The sequence below is a fragment of the Sinocyclocheilus rhinocerous genome, unplaced genomic scaffold (genome assembly GCF_001515625.1).
Source record: "Sinocyclocheilus rhinocerous isolate Xijiao unplaced genomic scaffold, SAMN03320098_v1.1 scaffold2445, whole genome shotgun sequence".
Lineage (NCBI taxonomy): Eukaryota > Metazoa > Chordata > Actinopteri > Cypriniformes > Cyprinidae > Sinocyclocheilus > Sinocyclocheilus rhinocerous.
In genome coordinates this window covers 45,564-57,101 of record NW_015666946.1, presented here as the reverse complement: position 1 = coordinate 57,101, position 11,538 = coordinate 45,564, and the positions used below count along the sequence as shown (strand labels likewise).

General features: G+C 37.5%; 1 protein-coding gene and 1 pseudogene across 1 annotated transcript; one reads left to right on the top strand and one right to left on the bottom strand.

The window, feature by feature from the left end:
• The first annotated feature begins 5,367 nt into the window (after window positions 1–5,367).
• LOC107733234 (G2/M phase-specific E3 ubiquitin-protein ligase-like) lies at window positions 5,368–9,614 on the top strand. Its single transcript, XM_016544796.1, has 10 exons — window positions 5,368–5,549; window positions 5,904–6,037; window positions 6,111–6,157; window positions 6,224–6,290; window positions 6,393–6,466; window positions 6,565–6,660; window positions 7,207–7,438; window positions 8,388–8,560; window positions 8,678–8,892; window positions 9,358–9,614. The coding sequence occupies exons 1-10, from the start codon at window positions 5,426–5,428 to the stop codon at window positions 9,591–9,593; spliced, it is 1,398 nt and encodes a 465-aa protein (XP_016400282.1). The 5' UTR covers window positions 5,368–5,425; the 3' UTR covers window positions 9,594–9,614.
• Window positions 9,615–9,723: 109 nt separating this feature from the next.
• LOC107733232 (uncharacterized) lies at window positions 9,724–11,124 on the bottom strand (annotated as a pseudogene).
• Window positions 11,125–11,538: the final 414 nt, after the last annotated feature.

Sequence of the window (11,538 nt, the reverse complement as noted above, 5' to 3'; positions counted from 1 at the left end):
CACAGCTTAATGCTTATTGGTTCAGACAACCGTGATGCTGCGTTCTCATCTAAAATGTTTTATTTTTTTTTTTATCTGATTTCATGTGATTATGTATTTAAATGATGCATAATTGTCCCAAAATACTATGACAGTGCCATCTCTGTGTGAGATATGTGATTGTTGTCATATTTATATAAAAATCTAAAATACATGTTTGTATTAAAGTAAAAATGGATGATAAATACATCTTTCGTATGGAATTAAATAGATATTAAACAATATCTTGTTCATATTTATTTTCATATAAAAGCAACAGAACTAATATATTATATCAGCTTAATGCTCATTGGTTTAGACCAGTGTTTCCCAACCGGGGTGCCGTGTAAAAAATCTTTTTTATATATTTTTAAATTGCTAAAATGTTAAAAAAAAAAGCGGCTATTATATAATATCCATTTCTGATGTCGCCAATAATTAGAGATGCATTCTCAGTTTGTTCAGTCAAAAAGACAAACTAGATCAATTAGGAGGTACCGACACCTATTCTATGCGCGAACGCACAGATCAACAGGTGGGAAAATCCCCCCGCTGCGAACAGCGGAACCAAACAAAAAATAATCCTCCTTTAGTTTTATGAATAATAGCACAAAAACAAACTACTTACCAATCCGTATGCTTCCAAAAGCACCAGAATACAATCTGTAAACAAATATCAACTCGTAATTCAGAATAATATAAACAACAACCACTTACCTAAATATAGAGGGAAAAAAGGAAAAATTACCGCAATCCTCAGGGGCACCAGGCGCCTGCATTATAGTGACGGATTGAATGGGTAATTTTCCAATATCAGCGTATACGCGCGGATTCTCCGAACCGGTCTCAGAAGAGGCGAGAAGGCAAAGAGGAAGTGCTTTGTTCACCCGGATGTTTTATAGTGAACCAACCACTCAGGGTCAGTCACCTGACTTTGTTTACATTAGGTCTCGGAAAGGTAGCAGAATGGCGTCATTCAAGGTAAGACCGTGGTGACGGTCATCATTCGGTCTCATAGATCCATAGTTATAGTCATAACTTACGATCTTCTACCCAATTCAAAAGCTGCGTCCCAATTCAAAGGCTGCGTCCTTCGAAGGGCGCATTTGAAGGCCGGTTGCGTCACTGCGGCGCGATGAAGGCTGCCGCAATTCGAACAGAGGGTGCTTCTCAATTCTGCATCCTCCTTTTCTTTCCTCGCTTCCTTTACTCGCGTCTTAGCTCCACCCCTTCAGGATGCGAGGGAAGGACGCAAGGAAAAGACATGAGGACGGCGGAATTGAATCAAGTAAAATGATATAAGGCTTGTTTGAGATGCATCGGCGCTGCGCAGACCGATCCCCAGATAGCAAGAACGTTTGGGCCAAATGTGGCTGATAGCTGTCACATTTGGCCTAGGTATGGCATGGCTGAGCACATATGGGCCAAACTTTAACCATATACGTTTTGCGATGGATTTAGAATTGGAGGGAATTTTCTTTTGGATGACAATTTTTTTGAGGTATATGGCCCAGATGATAGCACACATCTGAGAGCCATATGTGGCTTGGCTATGGCACACCATGGAATATGTTAACTTATGGTTAACATTTGGCTTTCCTCACATTCACATTCACAATATTGTGAAATATTGTAAAAAAAAAACAAACAAACAAAAAAAAAATGATTAAAAATTATTCAGGCCATATTTACAGTTTCAAACTTTGGCCTTTAACATCTAAATTAGCCAGTGTCTAAGTGTTGCATCCAAGCCAGAAGTGGTCCATGTCTGTTTTATGATATTTGGGGCATATTTGCCATGTCAAATGTAGGCCAAGTTAGGCTTACATCCTGATTTGACAATGCTGACTGTGCCATCTATTTGCCAAACGTGGCCAAAAATGTTATAAATTATTTGGGCCATATTTGCCATATCATATGTGGGCCACTTTAGGCTTACACCCACATGAGCTATGTGCCCAGATAGCAAGAACGTTTGGGCCAAATGTGGCTGATAGCTGTCACATTTGGCCTAGGTATGGCATGGCTGAGCACATATGGGCCAAACTTTAACCGTATATGTTTTGCCATGGATTTAGAATTGGAGGGAATTTTCTTTTGGATGACAATTTTTTTGAGGTATATGGCCCAGATGATAGCACACATCTGAGAGCCATATGTGGCTTGGCTATGGCACACCATGTAATATGTTAACTTATGGTTAACATTTGGCTTTTATTTGGAAAAACACATATAAACTGCTGGCAGGTCAGTGGCAGTCCACATCTCAGCCCATTCAACAATGCTATTGGTTGCTTTGTGTCTTCCCTTATTCCGATTGGTGGATTACTGAAACTTTGAAAATATATCCGTTATTTCCCGCTCTGCTTCCTCTTTCAATCGCCGTTAAAAAAGAAGAAGATGATGAAAAAGCTCCCTATTTACAACAACAGCCTTTGCCCAGACACATTCTTATTGGCACACCATGGAATATGTTAACTTATGGTTAACATTTGGCTTTTATTTGGAAAAACACATATAAACTGCTGGCAGGTCAGTGGCAGTCCACATCTCAGCCCATTCAACAATGCTATTGGTTGCTTTGTGTCTTCCCTTATTCCTATTGGTGGATTACTGAAATTTTGAAAATATATCCGTTATTTCCCGCTCTGCTTCCTCTTTCAATCGCCGTTAAAAAAGAAGATGATGATGAAAAAGCTCCCTATTTACAACAACAGCCTTTTTGCCCAGACACATTCTTATTCAGGTAAGTGCAGTTTTGGTGTTTTAAATGTTTTCTAGGGGTGTAATGGTACACTTATTCGTACCGAAAATTGTACCGAACAAATACAGTGTCATTTTAACCACTGCACGTGCGGAACTTAATCCGTTTCAATTCATAGCCGTGAATAAATCTTCACTATACATTATTACTATACATTACATTCTGTAATCGTAAGGTTTGTGTTTTGATCTTTTCGATAAGAAACAAAGTCTCGTCCTTAAAATTATGTATATTTTATCAGGAAATTAAATCCATAAATGCCGTTTTGACGCTCTTTGATGTGGCGTGACAGACCGCTGCAAGCGGAAGCGCGGAGAGCGACACAGTCAGCATATTTCCTTTGGCGCAGATCTGGACCATATCAAGCTAAACTGTGGCCCAGATTAGTTCGTGTTTGCCGGCCCAAAACTGGTCCACATCTTTTTAGCCAGAACTGAACCAAAACAGTGCCATAACCCAACCCAGAGTGAGCCAAATACCATCACCCCTTCCCTTTAAAACTCTTTTCTACTAGTTACAACCGGTACAGAACTCAGCCATATAAGAATACCATATAAGGTCCATATATCAGCCACATCTGTTTTTATTATTTGGCTCACTCTGGGTTGGGTTATGGCACTGTTTAGGTTCAGTTCTGGCTAAAAATATGCGGACCAGTTTTGGGCCGGCGAACACAAACTAATCTGGGCCACACTTTAGCTGTTGATATGGGCCAGATCCGCGCCAAAGGAAATTTGCTGACTGGGTCGGCGTATGACATCAAAGTACCGCGAGAGCGATTCAAAAGCTTAAAGAGTCGTCTGCTCTCCAATCACTCTCGCGATACTTTGATGTCATACGCTGATCAGTCTGTGCAGCGCCGATGCATCTCGAACGAGCCTATATCCTCGCTCCCAAAGCGTCATCGGCTGCTTCTAAAGGGACCTTCCCTTATGTTGTTAAAGTTTGTTATTTAAGACATTCATAATACATATTAATAAAGCAAGATGCCCATATATGACATATATGGTTTATTTAAACTGCAAAGGTAAAATATAAATTTAAATGATTACAACAGATGTGAAGGGGGAGGAGAATTTATACATGCATCAGGTTTTTCGATAAAAAAAAATTCCGCAAAGGATACAACTGTGTATCCTCGCTCATAGCTCCTCTGGAAGCCTCCTCACTCCTCGATCCTCGCCTCCTGGCAGTGCAATTAGAGGGTACTTCTCAAACGGAAGGCTCAGTCCTTCAGAGGCTTGTAGGCTAGAGTCCTCCTCGGCATTAAGCGCTAGAATGAGACAGTAAGTGCGTGTGGCTACAAATCATTATATTATCTGGCTTTCTATTAATGCAATACAACGAATCAAAGCCGTCTAGTCTCCCAGTGGCTTACATTATTGGCAGTTTAGCGTTTAGTGAGTAATTTACACCAAAACGAAAAATATATCTATGCTTTCATGTCCGAAAACATTATTTTTGTCTTACATTTCATAATAAATTCAGACAAGCTCAGTACTGAATCGTTTTTCGTCAGTTTATTTTCATGAAATTGAATGGGTACAAAGGATTGTGGGTGATTGAAGGTAGCAAAGAGGCGCAGAACCGATCACCAGTGGGGCAAAAATGGGGTATGCAGTATATGCAGTGCATAGGGGCGCCACACATAGGGGGGCGCCATTTTGCCAAAATCATTCTGTGAAAATCTTCTTTAATAAAACGTTATAAATGATCAAAAGCCTAATTACTAAAAATAATTACGGCAACATTTTTATTTAACGGGTTTTAGCATTTTAATGAGTTCAAACATGTATTTATTAAAAACGTATTAAAACTCGTTCGTATCTCTTTGCGACCACAACAAACGGGAGACTTTTCAGACGCGCACTCCAGCTTGCCCTCAGTGCGCGAGTCAACCGAGCGCGGAAAAGGTACATGTACCAAATGAGCTTCAGTAGAACAACAGGGAACTACGGTCTGATGAGATATTGTTATATGTCAGTAAAAAACTTTACTGTCCTGTCAGCCGATTTATACGGTGACCTAGAAGTGCTAAACAAATCACAATTCTGAAAACAAAATAACAAATTACAAACGCAAATGCAAATCTATAAAACAATATAACAATTCCGAAAACACAACAACAATCCCGAAAACATTATAACATAGAAGTGCTAAACAAATCACAATTCTGAAAACAAAATAACAAATTACAAACGCAAATGCAAATCTATAAAACAATATAACAATTCCGAAAACACAACAACAATCCCGAAAACATTATAACCGAGAAGTGCTAAACAAATCACAATTCTGAAAACAAAATAACAAATTACAAACGCAAATGCAAATCTATAAAACAATATAACAATTCCGAAAACACAACAACAATTCCGAAAACATTATAACATGTCGGAAAGCACAACAACAAATTCGAAAACAAAACAACAAGTCAGAAAACACTACGACAAATCCAAAAACAAAATAACAAGTCAGAAAACACAACAATTCAGTCAAACCGGAAAAGGCAGGGATATTTTCAGAATGGATTGCTTACCGCTGATTGGATGAGACATCTGTCAATCAAGGTGTGCAGGAAGGACTGCAGGTTAGTGGTAGAAAGTACGGATGGTCTGAAATTAGCGCAGTAAAAGGATAAATATGTATTGCCCTTTCTGTGGAATACGGTATGACGTGCTTCCAAAGTTCTGCGGTTCATGCGGAAAAAATCTCGAGGTATTAAAAGAGACACGACAGAAAACGCCCTTGTCAACGAACATTACAGGTAACTTAGGCTAGATAGCCATAACTTGGCTAAAACGTGTCTTAACGCTGTTATCGTTTCAGCGGTCATCAGCATCGTATATCCTCCGTAATTTCTCTATATTTTCATTTTTTTAATGTATGTACGTTTATAACACTATACTTTTGTATTATATTATCTTATAGAAAAATAGTTAACGCTAATGCTATGGTGTTTCTAATAAGGCGTCTATAGTGACTGTACATTTGACGTACTGTAGTTCTGTCTTCTGATTGCCGTTATCAGGTTCTCTCTATTTTAAGACGTGAAAACACTAATGTGGCGTTTTTCTTTTGCTAAACAACGTTGGCACAGTTGACAAAGTTTATTTCATAGGGACAGGCGTGGGCTCAACACCTGCGCCCACTTTAAACCAGTTTTTGGAATACCGAAAACAGAAATGTAAGGAAAGAACGAACTTTTCCTTGGGCAAGAAAGGAGGAAGCAAACATGAGGAGAAGAAAATACAGGTATATTGTAATATTCAAATGGTTTCAGCGATGAATTGTGCTTTCTCTAAAGTTATACTTTTTTCCCTTGCAGATTAATGTCGGTATAATGTCTCTGCAGAGTCTAATACCTAAAGGGCTGTATAACAATTGATTACATCTGTTTATTGTTTCTATCTTAATACTTGTTGTTTATGTGCTGTTTAGTGATTTTATTGTGGACCCATCTGAAGGAAGTGTAGTAGAGGTTAGTGGTCGAGGAAGTGTAGAAGCGGTTAGTAGTAACAGTTGTTTGATGCCTTGTATAATGTGATACTGTAGATGTTATATATACAATTATAGCTGTTGATGAAACCTGTTATATATATTTTTAAAGATCATGCTCTCAGACTCGGAGGATGATCATCCAGGTACTTCTGACCATGTTGCGTCACAGAACCGGTGTTACAGGTTTGTTTGGTTTGTTAAATATTTTATGTATGTACTTGTATCATGAAATTTGCAAATTGTTACATTTGTGCATGATGATGATCTCTTCTTATTTGTAGAGAATACATGGCAGTGTATGCACCTGTGATTGCGGAAGAGGATGATGATCTGATGATGACGACAGCACACTGTCTTGACCTCCCACAACCGATAGAGTAAGCTACAAATGTATGTTGATTGGAGAATATAAGTATACAAATACTGGTTACGTTGATTAAAATGTACTTTTTACACTCTTTAGGGAACAGAGTAGTTTAAAAGCTCCTGACATCATTTAAAATCTGTCCCTTGCCGTTGACTGAGGGGCTTTATTATGTGATAACAACTGATTGGATGGACATTATCCCACTTATTACGTGGCTACTTCTCACATAAGTAAATAACTGGATGCAAAATATTAATCAAATTATTTCTTAATTATTTTCTTAGCTTCTGAATGCAAAGTTTCCATTAAGAAGTTCAAACTAGACAGACATTTAAGGGATACGTTACAATCATAGCACCTATTAGATGGCTTTTTACCACAAAAGGCAGAAGAGATATTGAGTTGAGATGAAATTGCATAGTTACCCGGATGAGCCTTTGTAAACAGTTTCTACCGGTTGTTATCGAGAAATAATAAACCACTAGATGTTGTGATTAACCAATCAGAATCAAGTATTCCACAGAGCCCTGTAATAATGTAAAGTTTAATCTGTAACAAACACAGTCACTGCAACTGTCATGTGTGTTTTCACTTTACTGTCTGTGACAGCTGTTAGGGAGGATGAGTATTTCTTGGCAGGGAAAATGATTGCAGTATCAATAGTGCATGGAGGACCAGTGCCCCATTTTCTTTCAAAAGATGTGGTAAACTACATTGTAGGCCAGCCCTCTTTCAGCGCCACTTTAAAAGATGTCACGGATGAGGGTGTAGTGAAAGTGCTGCAAGAGGTATGGTAATAGATATATTTTATGTGGTTAATAAGAAGTTTACTTACAACATGTATGCCTCTAGAAATTATAAAATTGTCAGTAGAATGTGTCATTTTCCAATCATTTTCCATTTGCTTTTACATATTTCTTGAGTGTTGAATTTTTTCAATTTCGATAAGAAAATTTTTTGTATACAGTTGTGGCCCAAAGTGATGTCTGGAGGGGACTGTTTGGGGATTTGTTTTTAATGACTGTATGAAAAGTTTGATTAAACCAACATATGAGGAAAATATTTTAGAATTTTAAATATGAGACAAGAACAAATCACTAAACATGGTTATTTTTCTGACAAAATTATTTGGTTTCACTTTATTTTGATGGTCCCTTTAACACATTCTGTTGACTATAAGTAACATTGCACCTACATATCTACTAAATCTCACTAGAGTGTTAGTAGAATATTAGTAGTCTGGTAGGGTTAGGGTTAGATTAAGTTGACATGTATTTGCAAAGTTACTTATAGACAGTATGTCTGTTGGGAGACCATCACAATAAAGAGTTAGCAGATATTAAGCAAACAGGCTACTAATACTCTGATGAGAGTTGGTTGACATGTAGGTGTAGTGTTACTTGTTGTCAACAGACTGTTCAAAAAGAACCATCCAAATAAAGTGTTAACAATTATGTGGCCAAAAAAAAGAAAAAAGAAACAAACTATAGCTACAGATTTTATTTTTTGCATGTATTTATATGATAGCCTGGCCAGAAATTACATCCGCACATATTGGCATGTTTCTTTGTGACATCACAAATAAAATAATTTACTCGAAGCACAACAACACAATATGATAACAAAATATTTTTTTGTGAATAAAGGGTCAAAATATCAATTTACATTAGCCGGACATCACTTTTAGCCACTATTGTAGCTTGGGCATGAACTCACTGTTGTTAATTTTGTTTTAAGATTCAGAATGCAACTACTTTGGAGTCACTACAAGAACTAATTTCGCAAAACAGCACCCTGCTCCAAACTGCTGGGTGTTTTCGATGTGTGAAGAACATTGAGGAGAAACATACAATTTTGGAAGAATATGTCAGGTGGTATGTGATTGACAGAAACCACAGTGTTATTAAAAGGTACTTTTTAAAAAAAAAATCACATACACATTACTTCATAGGCAAATGCTTATTTTAAGATATACCTAAAATTGCATCAGTCTTTTACACTGTTACTTAAACTGACTGTTTTAATAGATTTAAGGATGGACTTGCCACTCTGCAGTTTCTGACAGCACTTGAGCAGCATCCCAGTGTTTTGTCTCCTTTCCTTTGCCACACTGAGAAGAAGCTGACAGCGACTGATTTGGAAAACCTCTTCAAAGCAGAACACAGCCCAGTTGGTAGTAACCAGAGGCAAAAGGAATCCAGGACGCTTTCCTTTTGGTCAGACTATCTCCTCGACTGTGAAGGTTTGTTATTTGGAATTGAACAAACACATGTTCTGTTTTAGGTACAGTTCAGTCATCTTTAAAGCAATAGTTCACCCAAAAATGCAGTTTATTCACTCTCAAGTTGTTCTAAACATGTATTGCTTTCTTTTTTTCTGTAAAACAGAATAGAGTTCTTCTCATACAATGGCAGTGGATTGTAACTAGCTTATAAGGTTAAAATAGGACAAATTATTCCATGCAAGTGGGAAAATAAATTAAATTACGAATAGTCTCTTCCAAAAATATAATACAGGTAGTAATGTAATATACTGATAATAAATCTGAGCTCTTTTTGAAGTTTGAAAGGTAGTACATCCACTGTCATTGTATGGATAAGTGCAAACAATTTGTGTTCTGTTCAAGAAAGTCATTTTTGGGGTTTATTATTTAATTATCAATATAGTAATTGTTCAAAATTCCATCATTTATTTTTTGTCTTTGTAGAACACCAGACTGAAGTGCCATTGGAGAATGTGCTGATGTTTGCTACTGGCCTAACATCACTTCCACCTGCTGGAGTAGCACCACAACCATGCATTGTTTTTCTTGACAATTCACCCTTCCCAATGGCAAATACATGCACAAACACACTCAAGTTACCAATCTTAGAGACATACAGTCTTTTTCAGACTCAAATGGATTTTGGAATCCAGAATTCACCAGGTTTTGGATGTATTTAAGTAAACTTTACATCCTCCGTATTCTCAGTTCATATGTCTTGCAATGTCACAGTTACAATCTGTGTATTGCGTTGTTTCCTTTTGAAATAAGTTCTTCTGAGGTTGCACTCTGTAGTTTCTACTATCATTTTTTGAATACTCGTGATCAGAGGCCTGCTGTTTCCTTCATTGTGAAGTAGAGTTGCAGTGCCTCCTCCCAATTATCTGGCCACTGTAACTGATTGTGTTCCATTGCAAATTCTAGATATTCATGGATGTTTTTGTCACCAAATAACTGCATTGTCAGCCTTGACTCAGGAAAAGCACTTAACTCCTCTTCTTCAACTGCAAAGCCACAGTCTCTTGATCCATACCTGCAAGAAGATACATTTCTATGTAAATGTATTCAGCAGACACATTTATACAATGTAATTTTTTGTAGTAGTGTATATTAAACATGCTTATAATTAAATCTGTTATAAAATGAAATTTTTGGTACAGATTTTTTATTTGCTCACCTGTGTGGTAGATGATACAGTTCATTTGGTACACCCCCAGGGCACATTGCAAGTCTAGAGGGCCTGTTCCTGTGTTTATTCCAAAGATCTACACAATCATCCAAGTCTGCCTGCAGAATATTTTGGAAGCAGAACTGAAGAAGGCATTGGTGTTCGTTACTGCCATTGAAGTGTCCTTCGTTCCTCAGGTCCCCAAAGAGTTCTATCCAAAACTGAGCCCTTGAATACAAAAGTCCAGATACATCAATAACAGAATGAAATAAATTGATTTTAATCATTTTGCATGTTATTGCTACAGATATATTAATTTGAAATATATATTACTTTGTACTAGTTGCATTAGTGTAACTAAAGCATCACTTTACTGACATTTCATCAATGCTAAATAATCTGAAACAAACACGAACCTTGCTTTTCTGAAGCTGGACCACCAAGATTCGATGCGTTGATTGCTCGTTGATGTACCATACATGTGACTTCTTGAGCCAGCATAGTAGTCTGAATGGTGATGACGGAGAGTGCACTGTATTGCTGCTAATGTACCATTTTCCGTTCCACAGTCAGTTCGTAGTCTCATGGGTACAACACCAAGGCGTTGAACACAAGTGATGAAGTTGTGTGCAATAACAGCAGGGTCATTGTTAGTAGACCCACAAGTAAGCCAGAGGATACGTCTCGAGAAACCATCAATGCATCCTGATATGCCGAAACCAACTGGCTTTAGTTTGTCATAACCGTACATGCCACAGATAGTTTGGTCCCATGGAGTGATACGTGCGTCGAACAAATCTACGACGTGTCCTCTGTTCTGTCCCTTGTGGATTAAGTTCTTGCAGCAACCGCATTACATCATCACGTTTAACACGCAATCTGTGTTTCTGCACAAGTGCTAACCACATTGACCGGTAGCCGAACAACTGTCCTGGTCCACACAGCTCTGCTCTTATTGCATTTCTTACATCATTCAGTGGTGAATAGTTTTTTCTTCTAAACATACCTGCATCCTTCAGGTGAGTTTTTACTCTCAAATGCATGCAGCCTACTGAAATATTCTGCAATTCGAGATCACAATAGGGCGCAAGATGATAGGCTATGTATTTTTTTTATATATATAATTTAATGCACAGGTAGGCCTAATGTGAGCACAGTGCAGATAAATGTACTAGAAAATATGCGCTAATTTTTCGTTAATTTGTAAAGTACGAAAATGAAAAGAAAATCAAACCATATTTAAATGCATGAAAAAAAAAACGTATTTTACATTCTTACATTATTTTCCTTTGTACAGAGCTCGAATTAGGTATGACAAAAGTGCTGCAATAAATTAATTTGACAACTAATAGAATGTTATACACTGACTGATAACTTTTTCAGAGTTCAATGGTTTTATAAAATTCAGTGAAGGTTGACTATAGTTTTCTGCATGTCTCATCCATGAGTGGGCCTAT

Excerpts from the sequence above, each read along its gene's own strand:
- LOC107733234 (XM_016544796.1), top strand. The coding sequence starts at position 5,426 with ATGTATTGCCCTTTCTGTGGAATACGGTATGACGTGCTTCCAAAGTTC. Across the intron at positions 6,038-6,110 it reads ATGAGGAGAAGAAAATACAG|ATTAATGTCGGTATAATGTC; the intron begins GTATATTGTAAT and ends TTTCCCTTGCAG. Across the intron at positions 8,893-9,357 it reads CTATCTCCTCGACTGTGAAG|AACACCAGACTGAAGTGCCA; the intron begins GTTTGTTATTTG and ends TTGTCTTTGTAG.